This window comes from Dipodomys ordii, unplaced genomic scaffold (genome assembly GCF_000151885.1).
Source record: "Dipodomys ordii isolate 6190 unplaced genomic scaffold, Dord_2.0 Scaffold214, whole genome shotgun sequence".
In the NCBI taxonomy this organism is placed as follows: domain Eukaryota; kingdom Metazoa; phylum Chordata; class Mammalia; order Rodentia; family Heteromyidae; genus Dipodomys; species Dipodomys ordii.
Window position 1 is genome coordinate 704,408 of NW_012267430.1, and position 19,738 is coordinate 724,145.

The following is a 19,738-nucleotide window of genomic DNA, read 5'->3' on the forward strand; positions in this document are numbered from 1 at the left end:
GGATCCTAAATCAGACCAGTTGGGGCAAAAAGCAAGACCTTACTTTTTTAAAAAATGAAATATATAAAAACTAAAAGCAAAAAGGGCTGGAAATATGACAAGTGGTAGTACAAGTGCCAGGCCCTGACTTCAAACCACAGTATTACCAAAATGTATATTGTACAACAGTGTTAGTTTATAAAAATTAAAACATCTTCATTGGCCTTGAACAGTATGTGACCCCCTAAGCATTAGACCTGTTGTACCTTATCATAAAAGGCTCCAGGGGTTCTGTTGGTGTCTGCTACTGTGGATGTCAAGGTCTCTTAGAAACTGTCAAGTGTTATGGCCTGTAAGGGGTCACTGTCATCTGGAAATGACAGAAGATCAAATGGTAAAGCACCTGCCTTGCAAGTTCAACCCTAGTACTGCAAAAGGAATAGACTCATCCCACCCTCTAGGATCCAGGATCCTGCCCACCCCTCATGGTGCTGAATGCCAAGCTTTCCAGCTTCTCCCTTCCTCTCTGGACACCACAGAGATACCAGGCAGAGATCAGATCTGGGACAGGGAAGGGTCTTTTAGGCCATAGTTTCAGTAGGTAGGATCACAGCAGCCCTAAGGATGGGGCAACAGCATCTTCAGTAGCAAAATCAATCAATCAATAAATGATAGATAGATGATAGGTAAACAGATGATAGACAGATGATAGATATGAAGATAGATGACTGATAGATGACAGATAGATAGATAGATAAATAGATACCTTCACCATAGATAGATAGACACCTTCACCCCTTCCAGAGGTCCAGGACCCCCAGCATCCAAAGCACAATCCTGACATTGATATTCATGGGTTTTCGCTTGGCCTAAAATGCTCCTTGGCATCCACAGGATTTCAACATGAACCCAGTAACATAAATAAGCAGCTGCCAGCCAGCAGCTAAAAAAGAGAGGGCAACCTGACTCACTTTATCAACTTGACTTGCATGTCACTGAGGCTTTCTGTCCATACAGCTTGGATCTGGTGATCCCCACTTTAACCCTTGTCCACATCACAGGCACCGGGACCCCCTTCTCCCACCTGCTCCGCTGCCTCCATAAAGCCAGGCAACCTGAGCAGCCACACACCTCAGCAACGCACTCCACAGCCACGGGGCTGCAGTGATCTGAGAATCTCGTCAGACTGAACAGCACATTTATTCTTGAGATTCTCATCATTTCTGCTGACAAGACAGCTTGCACATGGCTTGGGAGCCAGATAAACTCCTCGGGAGAAAGGGTCCGAGGTAGCTCAAGGGCGCCCCCTCCTGGGATCAGAACATCCAAAGAAAACCAACTCCAGTAAGACTATTCCTAGGGCATGACTGCCTGACCCTTCCACCTCTGGCTCAGGACCTCGATGGTGTCCCGAAGCATCTGTGTCCAGTTATCCTCTCTCCGCATTGGGGTAGAGCGTGTCTCCTTATGCTCCAGGGCTAGGATCTCCGCAGGTGGGCTGGGGCTCAGCCCTGCAGCGAGGGCTGCTTCTGGGAACTTGGCTGCAGAGGCAGGGGCCAGGCAGCACCGGGGAACGCTGTCAAGGGATGGGACAGGCGTGGGCAGGAGGATAGGTGAGAGAAGAGCCAGAGGACAGGGAAGGAGGAGGCAGAAGAGAAAGAAAAGGAATGAGGGACACAGGAGGAGGGGAGGGCATAAGGGGAGACCAAGGGACCGTTAGTACCTTGAACTTGCCCCTACCTGGCAAGGTGCTCTTGGTTGAAGGCTTAGCTCACCAACCAGCACACACACACACACACACACACACACACACACACACACTGTCCCTGAGATACAGCTCTTGGGCACAGTTTTATACACACACACACACACACACACACACACACACACTGTCCCTGAGATACAGCTCTTGGGCACAGTTCCACACAGTACCCATCACACCCACCAAAGCCATCATCCACAGTTCCATCCCATCTCCTCACCTGGGAAAGAGGAGACCTCTGAAAGTCAAAGCCTCCCCACCCCCCAGGTACCCAGACCAGGTACCACGGGATCTATACCTGGGCTGTTGCCTGTCTGTCTGCTGGTAATGGTAGCTCACAGCCACGGCAGAATGAGGGCACAGCTGGTACTGGTTCTCCTCCCAGCAGCGGGCCATGGTCCTGGTGATGGCTTCATCTGACACCGACTCAGATGTCACTGCCTCTAAAAGCTGAAGATTACCAGGGCCAGAGAGGTGGGTGTCAGGGCTAGAGAAGTAGGGAAAGAGGGCTAAAAGCCCATTCTACACAACACAGACCAACACCGCTAACACAGCTGAAACCGTTATACTAAATAGCTGACTCTGTTCAGGATAAAAATCAGTTGCCTAATGTCTGGGCTTTTTGGTTTGTTTTGATGTTTGAGATAGAGACTTGCTATGTAGTCCAGGCTGGTTTTGAACTCAATCTTCCTGCCTCCACTTCCTGAGTGCTGCGATTACAGACAGGAGCCACCATGCCTGGCTAGTTCCCCAAGTCTGAGCTGATTCATTCATTGAGTTGTAGGTCAATGTATCTAGTTGGAATTTGGCTCACAAATCCAATTAGTTGCCAATAGTCTGACATGGACTAGGTCAAAGGCAGTCAAACATTTTCACCATTTAGTGGGAATATGGTACTGAAAATTAAAGGTACTTTGAGAAATCCTATATTTTATGCATAACTAACCATCACTAGGTTGTACTGAAATAAAAGCAGTCCTTTCTAACCAGATTCCTAAAATAAATCAGTTTATTTATTTTCTAAACAATAAACTCTCATTCTGAAAGAAAGAGAGACAATGGAGGGGGTGGAAGAAGAGTTCCACAGGAGCAAGTCTGCTCAGACTGGAGGGGCACAGTGGCTTTGAACTTGTTTGCCAGTTGTTGTGATTACTGGAAATAAACAGCCACAATAAATAAAAACAATGTTACTGGATTAAGTCATGAATTACCAGGCACTCTACAAAATGCCTCACAGGTATTATTGGGCTTAAATCTCCCCATCATGAGACAAGCATTTTTTTTTTTTTTTTGTTGGTCGTGGGGCTTGAACTCTGGGCCTGGGTGCTGTCCCTCAGCTCTTCAGCTCAAGGCGAGCGCTCTACCACTTGAGCTACAGCGCCACTTCCGTTCTGGTGGTTTATTGGAGATAGGAGTCTCATGGTCTTTCCTGCCCGGGCTGGCTTTGAACCACGATCCTCAGATCTCAGCCTCCCGAGTAGCTAGGATTACAGGCGTGAGCCAGCAGCGCCCGGCTGAGACAAGCATTTTTATCCTTGTTTTATGATGAGGACATGGAGGAGCATAGTTTAAGGAAAAGTCCAACATCTCACAGCTGAATTGAGGTTAGGTCTGGCTGACTATAAACCATGTTTATATTGCCTCTTCATTACATGCCTGTAATCCTAGCTACTTGGGAGGCTGAGATTTGAGGATCCTAGTTTGAAGCCAGCAAGGGAAGAAAAGTCTGTGAGACTCTTATCTCCAATCAATTACTACAAAGCCAGAAGTAGAAGTATGGCTCAAGTGGTAGAGTGCTAGCCTTGACCTCAAGCTAAGGGGCAAGCCCCCAGTACACCCACCACCACCACCACCACACACACATCAACACAAATAAGGTGACTGTGAAAGTGTTTGTTTCATAGTATATGTAAAAAAAATTAGATATCCCCTCCCCTTACCCTGACTTCTAACCTCTCAGTCCATTGTATGGCTACATCCTTTGCTTTCCCTATGCTGTATAGATAGGGACCAACCTTGCTGTGCAGTTCCTTGGGTAGAAGCAGAGTGTGCGTGCTTTCAAATTTCTCCATGAGGCTTCTTGTCACCTGGCTGTTACAGCCAGAGTGCAGCCAGAAGATTCTCTCCATGTTGTAGGGTACCTGGGCAGAAAGGCAGAGTCCCTCCCAGGTCATGTTGATTTCAGCTTTCATCCAGTCCCACCCCACTAACACTTGAGTCAAGCTGTGCCTTCCCCGTCAGCCCACCTGGATGTCCATTGCTGATGCCAAGGTTGGTGTGACCGCTTCAGACAGAGAGAAGTCTCCCCGCTGGATGGTCCTATGGATGATGTCATTGTGGTTCACTCCCACCACCAGGCGGATGGGCAGGCCCATCTTCTGAGCAATGCACCCGGCTTGAGACAGCACAGGAGACAACAATGTTTCAGAAACAAAAACAAAATTGGTTAAATTTGGTTTCATCAAAATGGAGAGACTTTTGTTAGACTTGCTTTGTGTTTCCAATGACACTTATTCTGAAAAATCAAGGTATAGATTGGGGAAAGAATTACAAATCACATATCGAACAGAGATCTATATCCAGGATATATAAAGGACTCTTACAACTAAACAATAAAAATACAAGTAACTCAATTAAAAAATAAAAGATCTGAAACAGAAATTTCTCTAGCCAAGAGTCAGGTGCCAGTGGTTCATGCCTATAATCTCAGCTACTCAGGAGGTTGAAATCTGAGGATAGTGGCTGGAAGCCAATTTGGGCAGGAAAGTGCATGAGATTCTTATCTCCAACTGACTACCAAAAAAAAGCTGGAGATGCCACTGTGGCTCAAAATGATAGAGTGTTAGCCTCACGTGAAAAAGCTCAAGGAAAGCATCCAAGCCCCAAGTTCAAGCCCCAGGACCAGCATCAAAAAGAAAAAGAAAAAAAGAAAAGAAAAAGATAAACAAATGATTTTCTAGATGCTGGTAGCTCGTGCCTATAATCCTAGCTACTCAAGACTGAGGTCTGAGGATTGTGGTTTGAAGCTAGCTGGGACAGACAAATCTGTAAGACTTGCTCTTACCTCTAATTAACCAGCAAAAAATTGGAAGTGGAGGTGTGACTCAAGTGGTAGACCACTGGCCTTGAGGGAAAAGCAAAGCAAGGGCATGGCCCTGAATTTATGCTCCAGTTACCAACACACACACACACACACACACATACACACAATGATATACAAATGTTCAAGGAGCATATTCAGCATCATTAATCATCAAGGAAACACAGACCAAAACTATGACCTATCACAGCATACTCACTAGGAGGCTTATAAAATAAAAAGCCATATTGTTGGTGAGGACATGGAAATACTAGGAACTTCCCTGGTAGGGAACAACCAGTTCCCTACTAGGACCTGGTAGGAGTATAAAATGGCATACTCCTTTGGAAAGCAATCTGGCAGTTCTTCAGAATATTCAACACATAGTTACTATATGTGTTGTGGTTCTCCTAGTAGGAACAAACTCAAAGGAACTAAAAGCACTAAAAGCACAGGTCTACATAAAAACTTATACGCAGGTGTTCACAGCATCATTAATCACAGCCAAGATGTAAAACAATTGAAATGTCCTGCAACATACAATAAATCCATGCAGCAGAATAAACAGTGACGGGCTACAACGTGGATAAACTTTGAAAATACAATGCTAAGTGAAAAAAATAGATTAAAGAAAAGCCACCAAGTATGTGAGTCCAGTACTATAAAGTATCTAGAACAGAGAATTCAGACAGACAAATAGCCGGGTGGTTGGCATGGGCTGATGTGGGGCATGGTCAAGGGCACGTGGGAGTAGCTGCTACCAGGTTCAGGGATATAAATGTTATACAGCTGATTACAGTGATGGTCACACAAATCTGGAACATACTAAAAGCACTGTACAGTTTAAATGTGTGAATGATACACAAATCATAGAACAAAACAATGGAGGAGAGAGGGAGAGAAAGAAGAGAGGAAGGGAGGGAAAGGGGGGAGAGACAGAGACAGAGACAGAGAGAGCATATCACCCTGTCCCGCTCTATGTGCCTGCCACCTACCAGGTACCAATGCACATGTGCATTCTTGTGAGACAACCCATTTGTGGAAGCGGAAATGAAGGTGCCAAGGGACTGGAATGTCCTGTCCAAAGACCTTCTGAGTGGCAGCATCCAGGTGCAAGGTTCATCTAAGTCCTGGCCATGCATTTCCCCTAACTCAACCTCACAGAAGCCGTGGCTGTGGATGGTGCTTCCTAGAGATACACTGAGGAAGGACAGAGTGGCACCTCTTGTTTGCATGGAACTAACAAGGAATTCCTAATCCTGAGCGATGGAACACCCTAATATGTGGCGTAGCCTTAGGAGGGCGGAGCCTTCTTCCATGGGTCTTCCTCTGGGGACTGGTTAGGGGAGTTAAGGATACCTACACCACCCCAGTATCACTCTCAATTTTGCAAAGCACATTCATATTCTTATTTCTTTTGATCATCATGAAAACATATGACATCCTTAAATAACAAGAATAAATGAAAGGGCTAGGAATGTGGCTTAGTGGTAGAGTGCTTGCCAAGCATGCATGAAGCCTGGGTTCGATTCCTTAGTACCACATAAACAGAAAAAAGCCAGAAGTGCTGCTGTGGCTCTAGTGGTAGAGTGTTTGCCTTGAGCAAAAGAAGCTCAGGGACAGTGCCCAGGACCTGAGTTAAAGCCCCAGGACTGGCAATAAATAAATAAATAAATAAATAAATAAATAAATAAATAAATAAATAAATAAATGATAAATGGAAGCTCAGCTCAAGAAGCTCCAGAATGTTGGGTGTCAGTGGCTCATGCCTACAATCCTCGTTACTCAGGAGGTTGAGACCTGAGGATCCTGGTTGGAAGCCAGCCTAAGCAGACAAATCCAAGAGATTCTTATCTCCAACTAACCATCAAAATGCTGGAAGTGGAGCTGTGACTTGAGTGGTAGAGTTCCAGCCTTGAGCAAAAAAAGCTAAAGGATAGTACCTAGGCCCTGAGTTCAAGGTCAAGGCCAATCTCCCTCCCCACCCAAAAGAAGGTTCCAGATGCTAAAAGATAACCAGCTTCCAACAGAGCAATTCCAGGCAGGAACATCCTTGGCAAATGTTGGTCATGTGTTTACTTTATGCCTGGTGCTGTGGAGGGTGCAGGGCTGCTGAGAACCTTAGCTTCACAGCTGTAAGCAGCACTAGGCGCTGAAGGGTAATATGAAGGAGAAGGGTAGACTTCACCCCATGGGTGGTAAAGAAGTCTATGGCCCTTGATTAATCCCCACTCCACTAGTGAAAGAAGTGGAGGAGTTTCCTAACCACTAAGTTGCTTTCATGGTGTCACCCTCTGAAGAAATGCCAGAGACAGAACTACCAAAAATAGTAATACCATAAGCCTTGAGGGTTGTTGAGGACATATGCTCTAAATCACCCAGGCTGTAATCCTGGCTCTGCCACCGACCAGCCATGGTACCAGGGACTAGCTGACCTTGTCTTCTCCTCTAGTTCTTCATGAGAAAGTAGAAATCAAACTATATCTGTGGGCTCTGAATCTTCAGATTCAACCAATGATGGATGGAAAATAATCAATAAAATTGTCTGAACATGTAGACTTTTGTTCCCTATACTGTATTATTATTATTCCCTATACTATAAAAGTATAACAATGATTTAGATAGAATTTCTATGCTGATAAGTTATCATAACTCATCTAGAGATGATTCCAAATGTACACACACCTTAGATAAAGGACTTGAGAACATCAGTGAATTCTGGTACCCATGGGGGTCCTAGAACCAATTTCCATTCATAACAAGGAGCGACTCTCTCATCTTCCTTACAGGTCTGCATTTTGTAAGGATGAATTCATTCATTACAGGTATTTAGCACTGTTCTCAATATATATACAACTGTTTATGGATATTAATTATTACATGGGAAATTTATTTTAAGGGTATGCAGCTATAAAGTTTATCTTTACAAAGTTCATTCACACACCAAGAATCTTGTTTGCTCCCCACAGAAGTCCTGAGATATATGATAAGTGATTCACTCTTTTTACAGCCCCAGAGCATCTGAGGGACCGCCATATCGCCAATCAACTAGCAAAGGGCAGATCTGGGGCCAGAATCCTAAGTCCAGAATGCTTTCCACCTCACGTGGTATCTGGGTAGTGTCCAGGAGAGGGAACGCATCATGCCACGTAGCCACCGCCCCCACAGCAGGCAGCTGACTGGGCTGGGAATAAAGTCCGTATTTCTGGGAGGATACACTGCCAGACTCCCCAGCTGAGCCTTCACTTTGTTTCTCCACACTCGGCTGAATGAAGGAGAATGCAAGGTCAAGTTGCTAAAGCACCCTGGGGTAAAGCCAAGGCAGCAAGAGTCTAGGGTGTCTATGGGGAAAGCACACACACACACACACACACACACACACACACAGAGCAGGAAAATCTGAGACATTCTTTGTGGTTTCCTGTCACTTTCAGAACTAGGACATGACCTTCATGCTCTTTATATTTTCAGCCATAGGACAGCAAGAAAGACTGAATGTTTATCTGAAAAGTCTCCCTGCTCCCTGGGGTCTCCTTACCTGCAAGGTTACCGGCAGCCCCTGTTGGCACAACCACTTCCACAAGAGGGAGGGGGTGAGTGTCCATGGAAGGGGTGCACTGGAAGTAAGCGAAGAAGTGGTGAGCTATTTGCACAAGGACCCGAGACCAGTTGATGGAATTCAAGCTCATCAGGTTGTGCTTCTTGACAAAAGCCACGTCGGCGAACACAGCCTTAATGGGCTCATCCAGTTCATCGCTGTTTCCTTCCACTGGGGGAAGAGAGAAGAGGGTGGTTCTCAGAGGCAAGAAGCCGCCCTAGGCAGTCAGCACTGGACTACACTGGTACCCTGGGAGCTGAGCCCACCCACCTGAGACCATCGCTAAACCTCATGGCTTAGCCATGACTTTCCAGACTCAACAAGAAGCTTCTCAGGGATACTAGCCATAGCTCATATTCTGGTGATCCTAGATATCTTCCCTTGCTTATGATAAAAGAAAATGTAGCCAGAACAGTTTGTAATAGTTCTATCATTATATAAAGTAAGATATAACATGGCAGCCTTTGGGGATATTGGAAAAAGTATTTTGCTTCATATTCCATGCCTACTTCTCCCTGACTTCTGTGAAGGAAGAAAAGTGTTAGCCAATGGGAAGAGTCTGAGACTCTGAGAGGAAGGTCCTTCACTCTGTACTTCTCCCTGGGTTAGAGGGAAACGGTTGCTAGTCCCCTGTGGTCTGCCCTCATTTAGGTCACAAGAGTGAGGTCCTTTCTTCTGTTCCATGTATCAGATAAGCTTGCTTGGGAAAGACTTCTCTCTGAACTGTTATACATTAGCTTAATTTGTGTGTGTGTGAGTATGCCGGTCCTGGGGCTTGAACTCAGAGCTTGGGCATAGTCCCTGACTTTTTATGTTCAAGGCTAGCATTCTATCACTTGAACCACAGTTCCACTTAATTGGAGATGAGAGTCTCATGGACTTTCCTGTCAGGGCTGGCCTCAAATCCTGATCCTCAGATCTCAGCCTCCTGAGTAGCTAGGATCATAAGCATGAACCATCATCACCCAGCCATTAGCTTCATTTTAAGCGAATCATTAGGCAAATTTGTTAGTGACTTGTGCACTAGTCTAACAAATGTCCCCCAAGATAGCAGAACCAGTAATTAGCCAATACTGATTCTTATGTGACACTTGGGCCTTTCTCCATTGGATCCATCCAGGAAGGTCAGGGAGTGAAATTGGCTGGGGGAAGTGCTAGAGCAAGCAACAAGGTTGTGAACCAGTCTCCCCTAACCACTGTGTAATAGCAATGAGGTTGGGGGACTGACTTCAGGTTCAGATGTCAACCCCCAAATGCTGGATCCAGTTATAGTATTCCTTTATCTTTGCCAGGAGCAAGCCAAGCATTTTTGTGAAACCAGGAACTGGCACCAAGATGGACATAGGATAAATTCAGGCAGCGAGAGGCGAAGGGACATATACATGACGTTCTAGAGAAAGATTCACTGCTTCTAAGGAAGAGTCACTGCAGCTCCCAGGCCCTGAGTTCAAGCCCCAGGACCAACACACACATGTATGCTTATGTGCGTGCACACAAACACACACACCGCTATATTTCTCAAAATATGCTTTATAACCATCTAATACTTCCTGAATAAAATTAACTATAATTAGAGAAAAAAGGAAGAGCCATAGAAAAAGAGAGAATTGGTTACCCAGAATCACCATCATGTGACCACAACAGGAACAATACTCAGGAGTGCGGAAGGTAGAGAAAACAATTGCAAGAACTGGTGTCCTAAGGTACCACTGAGCTACTGACTCCACCAAGGAAGAGCACACGCCACCTCTGGAGGACAAGTTATAGAATCTAGGAATTATTCTTCTTTAAGTTGGTTTGAATTTTCTGTTATTTCCTGCCAAAAGCATCTTGAATAATAGTATTAATTGAGATCTAATTCTTGCTGATTTAACACATCATGTCCACACATAATAAGCCAGCTGATCCACACTGACTGCTCACCAGTCTAAGGGAAAGCACTTATTTGTTGTTAGTTTCTGAACTTAGCTACATTCTCCTTGAAACAAAAACAGTAAGCTCTGGAAAGGAAAATTTGAACAGTGATGTTTATAAGCAACTTTGATTTGATTATGCATTATTTTCTTTTTTTTTTCTGTCGGTCGTGGGGCTTGAACTCTGAGCCTGAGCACTGTCCCTCAGCTCTTCAGCTCAAGGCTAGTGCTCTACCACTTTAGCTACAGCGCCACTTCCGGTTTTCTGGTGGCTTATTGGAGATAAGAGTTTCATGGACTTTCCTGCCTGGGCTGGCTTTGAACCGAGATCCTCAGATCTCAGCCTCCTGAGTAGCTAGGATTACAGGCGTGAGCCACCAGCGCCCAGCTGCATTATTTTCTTAAAATTCGAAATATATCCTCAGCGGACACTGGTGACTCATGCCTATAATCTTAACAATGCAAGAGGCTTGAGATTTGAGGATCAAGGTTTGAAGTTAGCAGGGACAGATAAATCCAAGAGACTCTTCTTTCCAATTAACCAGTAGAAAGCTAGAAGTGGCTGTGCATGGGTGACTCATACCTGTAATACTAGCTACACAGGAGGCTGAGATTTGAGGACAATTGTTTGAAGCCAGCCCAGGCTTAACACATTTGTCAACGACTTAGAATAAAATGCAAATCATTTGGCTTAGTTGCAGCTCTGCCTTATTTCCTACACACAGGCCACTAGCAGGTAAAACCTACCAGGAGGTGGCATTCTGTGAGGTATGGCGTTAAACCTGCACTTTCTAGGTTGAGCTGTTATGAGTTTATGCATCTGTCACCTCTAGTGGTTGAGAAGATTGCGTAGTCAGAAACTTGCGCAGAACTACACCAATGCATTTATATCACCTATATCAGAAAAGGACTGGTAGAGAGAGAGAAAGAGGAGTAAGAAAGATGCTCAGCAGTGTGTCCTAGGCCATCTGCCAAAACAGACTCAGCCAAGGCAGGCCCTGATGCTCTGGAGCCTCTGCCCAGCACCACCCACCTCCAAACACGTGGACATTGTCCTTCACCACTGTTGTCATCTGGAGTTCCTGAATCTTTGAGCAGTGACCTTTGGGCAGCAGAACAATGATGTCAACATTCTTTGCCCCTTGGACACTCTCAATGGCAGCACTCCCAGTGTCCCCAGAAGTTCCTGGATGGGAAGAAAGGAGACATCTCCCCTTTAGAAGAAGGGAGAGGGGTAGAAAAGGAAATAAGTGGTCCTTAAAGTATTGTTGCCAAATTCAGTAACAATTCCATTTAGGATCCACTGATCCATAGCTAAAATGTGTGCTGTGTGTGTGTGTGTGTGTGTGTGTGTGTGTGTGTGTGTGTGTATGTGTACCGGGGCTTGAACTCAAGGCCAGAGCTACTGCTTAGCTTTTTTTTAAGGCTGGCATTCTACCATTTGAGCCACAGCTCCACTTCCAGCATTTTTTGCTGGTTGATTAGAAATAAGAATCTCACGGACTTTCTTATCTGAGCTTGCTTCAAACCTTCTCAGATCTCAGCTTCCTGTGCAGCTAGGATTAAAGGCGTGAGCCACTGGTATACTCCTCACAATCTTATGTATTCTTAAAAACATTACTAGCTGGGAATTGGTGGTTTACACCTGTAATTCCAACTACTCAGAAGGCTGAGATCTGAGGGTCATGGTTTGAAGCCAGCTTAAGCAGAAAAGTCCATAAGACTCTTATCTCCAACCCCTACTCAGAAAAAGCTGGAAGTGGAGCTGTGGCTCAGAGTGGTTAAGCACTAGCCATGAGTACAAAAAGGCTCAGGGACAGTACCCAGACCCTGAGTTCAAGCCCCAGGACCAGAAAAAAAGAAACAAAAAATATTACTTTGAGAAGCAGCCATAACCTCTACTAGCATGACAAAGGGTTCCCCAGTGCCAAAACAGATTAACAATCTTGTTCTAGAATTGATTCCATAAGAGACTCAATTGAGAGCATCCTATAGGTGGACACTACCATCAGCACTAAGGGACCCCCCCCCCACTACATACCTACAACCACAACAACATGCTTCTCCCTCTTTTCCAGGAAGTATTGCAGAAAGTGAGCTGTGCAGCTCAGGGACAGGTCCTTAAAGGCAAATGTGGGTCCATGCCACAGCTCCAATACGTTCAGCCCATTCCTCAGCCTGCACAAATGAACCACCTCTTTGTGGTGGAATCTGCTGAAGGCACGGTCAATCAGATCTGTTAGGACAGTTGGTTAGACAGTGGATGAAGGGCATTATATCTTCCTTAAAGTTTCCTTTCAGTCTCATTAGCATTCCAAATTTAAAGATCTCATCTCCTGCTACCAAACCAAAAGAAAAAAACAAACAGAAGCTCTTTATCTCAACATTTTTAACATAAATGTTTTATCTGAACATTTATGAGTACAACTTCATACACCTTGGAAAAAATCTGGGAAGACATGAGCTAAACTGTTTATAGATTCCTCAAAAGGATCCTCCAGTGACCAGAACTGGTACTTGAAGACTTTCATTTTTCATTTAGTACACTTTATCAGAGCCTGGATTTCTTGTGAGCATATATTCCAATAGAGGCTAATTAACTAGTTACATTTTTTAAAGTCAGTGTCTCATTCTTCTTATTTTCTTTCCTACAGGCAGAAAGATTTCATTTAGTTTTTGAAATGCTGTTTTACACCATGCTGCCAGGACCTGAGCATGACTGATACACCATGACATCTATGGCAGAGTAGTCTAGTACAGAACTTCTCAAACTTTCATTGGCAGACCAAGCACCTGGGATGTGGTTAAAATACAGAATCTGTGGTGGTGCCTATTGGATCACATGCTGAATGGTCCACTTCTCCCAGCCCCCCAACCCAAATACCCATATTATGGACCAACAGTACTAATCCTATCTGGGAATGTGAGAGAAATGTAGAATTCTAGACCCATCTTAAACTATTAAATCAGAATCTGCTTTTTAACAGGGTGTCCAGGGGAACCAATTGGCACATTATAGTTTGTGAGACACATCAGTACAGGGTATTTGGTAATGTCCCTTCTGAAATCCATTCAGGAAGAGAAAATAGCAATCTGAGGTTCTGGTGCTTTATACACAAAGAGAAAATACCTTAATATTAAAGCCACTCAGGATGACTGTAACATCTCTAGTCTAAATTTTAAAAAAATTTTAAATTAAGAAGTGCTCTACAGATCATGTGGGCTTTAGCTCACTGGAGGTGGGAGATGGATGGAATAAATGAACTCTGTCAGGATAGTTTTAATTCTGATATTTTTGAGTCAGGGAAAAGTTCCAAGATGGAGAAATGTAACTAGAGACTTTCTAGCAGTCAGGTGATGGGTTTACAGCTCTGGAGTAGGACTGCTGAGCTGGCAGAGACAGAGGGCATGGGTGCTTACCATGCAACTCAGCTCTTGGAATGAGTTTAGGGCCAATGAAGAGGGAGCAGAGCTCCTTCACCAGGCTGGGATAGGAGAGCTTGCTCCAATGACGCAAGGTGTCTCTGTCCAGCTGTGGGAGCTCCTCAGGCACGTAGAGACCCCCATCAGGTGCATAGCCAGAGAAGAGGGCTCCTTCAAAGTCGACCTGTGAGGCCATCCCCCTGGTGCTGGTATACCACATGATCCTGGAGGCCTGCAGAGGGAACAGTTGCAGAGGACCTGGTCTTCAAGTCCCAGCACTCCACAGGGTAAAACTCGAACAGCCACAGCCCCCACAGCTGGTCTCTGAGCCACCACTAACTGAGCTGTCTGTCCCAGACCTGCAGACAACAGATCTAACTTGAGTCTCTGGTACTATTCAGATTATGAACTTGATTCACTACCTTAGAGAAGAGTACTAGGAAATTCTGGGAAAAGAGAAAGCTCAGTCCACATGAGGTTGGTGTAGGATATTTGAAGAAATAGGCAGCTTTCCCCCCACATCCCCAGTACTGGGGTGTAAACTCAGCCGCGTGCTTGCTCAGTTGCTTAGTGTGTTTCCACTTGAGCCATGCCTCCACTCCAGCTTTTTGTGCTCATACTGGAGCTTGAACTGAGGGTCTGGGTGCTGTCCCTAAGTACTTTTGCTCAAGGCTAACACTCTACTACTTGAGCCACACGTCTACTTCTGGCTTTTTGCTGTTTAATTAGAGATAAGAGTCACATGGACCTTCCTGCCTGGGCTGGCTTCAAACCAGGATCCTCAGATCTCAGGATTGCCGGCATGAGCTACAAGCTTCAGACTAGCCACCTTTTTGATGATTATTTTGGAGGGAGAGGGTAGAGGTGTCCTTGACACCTGTGGAACCAGTGTGAGTTCTATATGGATTGTCATATGCCAGTCCTCTGGCATATGATATATGGTTCACCCAATTTAGAGCAGAGATGAGCTTAATCATCCAAGCCAGGAATCTGTAGACAGTGAAAAGGAACAGGGGGCATAGGCATGAGATATATGACCCCCTAGTATAGAAGTCTTTGTTAAAGAAAGGAAGTCAAGGTAACACCAAAAGACTACTGCAGTGGGTGCGCAATGCAAGCACAATGTCCACACACAGAAGCAGGGTGGGGAAGTCAGGGGCTAGCAGCGCCTTAATAGAGGAATGTAATTCTTGGCAAGGGTTAGTGTCCAGCAAGCTGTCTGAGAACCTGGAGTAGCAGGAAGAAAGTCTTGTGAGTTCACTTGATAGAGCTGGACTAAATAAAACCATGCAAATGAGCTACCCAAAAAACTTCTGCACACGTGTGGCCAGGGGCAGGGGCAGGTGGGGCAATAAGGATCGGCGGCAGGAAATATTTTCAGAGCACCTGAGTGGAATGGACCACGTGTGCTCTTGCTCTGCGCTCCCCGCTCAGTAGGATGCGGGCAAACTGTCCAAGAACAAAGGTCAGGGTTGACTCCAGCTCTGCCCGTGGGAGCACAGTGATGGACTGATTAGCCACGAACCCAGGCTCTTTACCAAGCCGGGAATTGTCCATGTCCTGTCCACCTGCCGCAGGGGGTGAGCATTCCCAGGCCAACAGAGCAAAAACTACAGAGCAACACCGCAGTGCACTGCAGAAGCCCAGGGAGAGAATCTGCTCGGGCAGTGGCGGTGAAGTTGAGGAAGAATGGACTGATTTAATGGGGCCTGCAGGCACCGGCTGCAGGACTGGCCTAAGTAAACCTTGGGGCCTACTGTGGTAGTCATCTTCCCTGCTACTCCTCTGGAGCTTAAACCAGAGCGAAGTGGGGAGGGGCGCGGACGGGGGGGGGGGGGGGGGTCCTCCCTTCGGGGACAGGCCTGCAGGAACACGTGGGCCTGGGTGGAAAGTTGGTCCCGGGAGGCCTGAGCTTCTCGCTGGGGCCTAAGCCTCCGGGCACAGAGCATCACCCCAAAGTCGGGGTTCACAGCCGAACCCCTACAAGGCAGGAGGCGCCCCCTCCCTCCCTCCCCCCATCCCCCCTCCCGGCTGCTCCAGCTTGGAGGTCACAGACGCAGCTAGCGCGGACTTCGGGCCGGGCAGGGCCGGGCTGCGAGGGCGGTCAGGGCCCAGACACGCCATCCAGGGCCTCAGCGAGGGGGCAGCGGGGCCGCGCGCGGTTACCGGGAGCGGCGCGCGGCGCAGGGGCAGCGGGGCTGGGGCTTCGAAGGCGGCGCAGCAGCCCGGACCCACAGCGTGACTTCCGGGAGGAGCCCGGGATTTAGGCATTCAATGCCCAGAGCAGGGGCGGGGCGAGGGGCGGGGCGAGGGGCAATGGGCGGGGCGGAGGCGTGTGACTGGGAAGATGATGATGAGAGTTGTCTACGAGAGAAATCTCTCGCTGGTGACCCTGCTAAAAGCTTTATTCACACCCAGGCTCTTAATCTTTGCCAGGAGGCTGAATAAGGGTAAAACCCTCATTTTTCACTTTGATAAAAGAAGGCAAGATAGTAGGAAGGACTCTTTGTCTCTGTCTCTCTAGCTCTCGCTCCATGGCTCTGGCCCGCGCTCTCCGTCTCTCTGTCTCTCTGTCTCCCTCGTGTGTGTGTGTGTGTGTGTGTGTGTGTGTGTGTGTGTGTGTGTGTGTGTGTGTGTGTGTGTGTGTATCTCCCTCTGTCTCCCTTGTATTGGTTTTAGGGCTGAATTCAGGGCCTGGGCCCTATCCCCGAGCTTTTTTACTCAAGACCACAGCTCTACCATTTGAGCCATACCTCCACTTCTGGCGTTTTGCTGTTTAATTGTAGATAAGACTCTCCTGACTGGGCACCCGTGCCTCAAAGCCAGTAATCCTAGATACTCAGGAGGCTGAGATCTGAGGATCACAGCTCACAGCCAGCAGGGTAGAAAAGTCTGTGAAAGACTCATCTCCAATGAACTAAAATAAGGCAGAAGTTGGACTGTGGCTCAAGTTGGTAGAGTGCTACCCTTGAGTACAAAGAGGCTCAGGGACAAAGCCCAGGTCCTGAGTTCAAGCCCCAGGACTGGCAAAAAAACAACAACAACAACAAAAACAAGAGTCTCCTGGATTTGTCTGGGATGACTTTGAACTAAAATCCTCAGATCTCAGCCTCCTGAGTGTCTAGGGCTCCAGGCTTGAGTCACTGGGGTGTGGCTGGCCCTTCTCTTTTGGTTGCTCCTCTAAAACATCAAATAGCTGACTAAACTCTTTCCCTCCCAAACTGGGACTAGAATCCATTGCATGGGTACCCTGACTTTACTAAAAAAGAAAATCTGTACATAGACCTATTCTAGGCAAAATTTTGCCTCCCAATTCATTTTGAAGAACGAATGCTAGAACCAAGAAAAAAATATCCTCCTGATACAGCCCAGTTCTTGGGATTCACATTCACACTCTTCTGCCCCATTCAGGCAGCAGTTTGAGTTTCTGTGCTGGACAGGTGCTGTCTAAAATTTATTCCTGGGACTGGGCTGAACTTAGTCACTATCCCAGATGGACCTGTTTCCTCCTTGCTTCTACGGATGACATTTCTCTAAAACTATGGCCTCTGTTTGATCCAATTACCTACTATCCAAACTTTGGCACACACATGGTGTCCAGCCAGCATACCTGCACAAGTCCATGTGGCCACCACTGCCTGATTGCTCTGGTGAGACTCAGATTCCAGAGTAGGGAGACACCAAGGGACTGTCACTGCTCAGTTATTGGACTGGCTTTTCAAGCACAAGCTGAAGATAGAGACTGGGCACTGTCCCTTAGTCTTTTCACTCAATGCTAGTGTTCTACCACTTGAGTCACATCTCCACCTCCAGCTTTCTAACTCAGAATCCAGAGAAACTGAGGCATGTGCCAAGATTCAATCCTGTTTGCTACACTACTGTGTGTGCAGGTGTGTATTGGTACTGGAGCTTGAAGGTAAGGCCTGGGCACCTACTGTGACTACATTTTTCACTCAAGACTAGAACTCTACCACTTGAGCCACACCTCCACTTCTGGCTTTTTGCTGGTTAATTGGAGATAAGAGTCTCATGAGTCCTACAGACTTTTCTGCACAGCTCAGCTACAAACCACAATCCTTGCATCTCAGCCTCCTAAACTGCTAGGATTACAGGCATGAGCAACCAGTCACAGGCTTGTTACAGTATTTATAACCAAGCCAATAAAGTCTTCTTAACCATCCAAGGGCCACAGAGCCTTCCTCAGGGCTCTCTCACCAGGCTCACATAATCCTAGAACACTCCACCATCCTATGGGCAGAAAGGCAGCAGAAGCACTTCTGTGAACTGTAGTTTGACTTCTGAAAGAAGGCTGGGACAACAGGGTTAATCATTAGGAGTTGCTGCCTAGAACACTGAGACTAGCAGGTGCATAAAATACAAAACTTCTGCATGGCCCAAGAGAAAGAAATCTCAGTGCAATCAGGAATAGTAGGGGTAGAGAGTTCTCAGACACTTCTGCACTGTAACAACATGTAATTTTTGTGAGGTTAAAAATCCCCTTGAGGGGTTGGGAAGATGGCTCAGTGATAGAGTGCTTGCCTTGCATGCCTGAGGCCCTGGGTTCAATTCCTTAGCATCACATAAGCAAAAAGAAAAAAGCCGGAAGGGGCACTGTGGCTCAAGTGGTAGAGCGCTAGCCTTGAGCTGAAGAGCTGAGGGACAGCGCCCAGGCCCAGAGTTTAGGCGCTACTACCGGACCAAAAAAAAAAAAAAAAATCCCCTTGAAGCTGGGTACTGGTGGCTCACACCTCTAATCTTAGCTACTCCGGAGGCTGAGATCTGAGGATTGCAGTTCAAAGCTAGCATGGGCAGGAAAGTCCTTGAGACTCGTATCTCCAATTAGCCATCAGAAAACTGGAAGTGGAGTGTGGAGCTGAAGAGCTGAGGGACAGGGCCCAGACCCAGAGTTAAAGCCCTATAACCGACCACAACAAACAAACAAACAAAAAACCTAAACCTCTCCTTGACATTGATTAGAATGTTTAGCTGCCTGTGGCTTTGAAGCCAGACTTTGAAAAGCCAAAATAAGCTTGAGGGGAAAACCCACAATTAGAAAACTGATATGTCTCAAGTTCAAAACCAAGTGTAGAATAAAAATGACATAGTACTAAAGTAAGTGTAAGAGGTGCTTAAAAGCTGCCAGGCTCTAGTGGCTCAAGCCTATTCGCCACGCCACGTGAAGTCTGCGTGAGAGATTGCTCCAGGCAAAGCATAAGCTTCAAGGAAGCATGCCTGCAGGAAGGGGGTGTTGGTTCAAGTCTTCCTATACACTTGGCTGCACCTATATTGCCTCTACTTTTATTCTTATTATATCCTTCTTGGTTGTACATTAGTTGCCTTTATTCTTGTTTTGGCTATTTTTCTATTGATCCACAAATAGAGCTTGTTGTTTCTTTCCAGTCCAATAGAGACGGCTTCTCTGAATAATAAAGACTAGGACTAAAGATTAAATGTGGACAATGCCCCAATCAATCTATCATCTGATGTGACGCTGCCTCCAGAAGCTCCTGCAACTTCACAAGCAGTTTTGCAGCTCACTCATAGTAAATATAGAAATTTAAAATTTCCAGAAAGGTTACAACAGGCAGAATTAATGAATTAAACTAAACCAGAAGGAGTTATCCCAGAAGCACAGAGAATTCTAGAAAAAGGGACCCCTGATAATAAAAGGAAAAGAAAGATTCCCACAACAGTTATGACTATGTTTGGTCCAGCTTACATTATAGGGAATAGATGGTGGTTTCCCACCAATATAAAGTTAGTGACATCACATTTCCTGAGCTGACCAATGAACCGTTACCTTATACAGGAGTTTATAAAGATAAAAATAGATGGATTTATGTAAAAGGAGAAAGAGTATCTTGGTACTCATTAGATTTTATGCAAAGATCTAGACCATTATGGTGTTTGTATTAAACAACAACAAGATAGTTTCAAATAACAATTAGAAATTTATGTGAACAAATATTGGGATTAAAATTATA

General features: G+C 46.0%; 1 protein-coding gene across 1 annotated transcript; it reads right to left on the reverse strand.

The window, feature by feature from the left end:
- Positions 1-1,253: 1,253 nt before the first annotated feature.
- Positions 1,254-15,946, reverse strand: Thnsl2 (threonine synthase-like 2 (S. cerevisiae)). The gene is made up of 9 exons (XM_013035503.1): positions 15,921-15,946; positions 13,752-13,986; positions 12,373-12,567; positions 11,365-11,517; positions 8,359-8,589; positions 3,988-4,136; positions 3,757-3,882; positions 2,040-2,191; positions 1,254-1,555 (listed from the first exon to the last, which is right to left on the reverse strand). Exons 2-9 carry the CDS (start codon positions 13,972-13,974, stop codon positions 1,336-1,338), a joined length of 1,449 nt encoding a protein of 482 aa, XP_012890957.1. The 5' UTR covers positions 13,975-13,986; positions 15,921-15,946; the 3' UTR covers positions 1,254-1,335.
- Positions 15,947-19,738: the final 3,792 nt, after the last annotated feature.

Bases quoted from the DNA above. Each gene is read 5' to 3' on its own strand.
- Thnsl2 (XM_013035503.1), bottom strand. From the start codon at position 13,974: ATGTGGTATACCAGCACCAGGGGGATGGCCTCACAGGTCGACTTTGAA. The intron at 11,518-12,372 runs GTATGTAGTGGG...CTTCCCATCCAG, and splicing joins GCATGTTGTTGTGGTTGTAG to GAACTTCTGGGGACACTGGG. The intron at 8,590-11,364 runs GTGGGTGGTGCT...CTCTTCCCCCAG, and splicing joins CAATGTCCACGTGTTTGGAG to TGGAAGGAAACAGCGATGAA.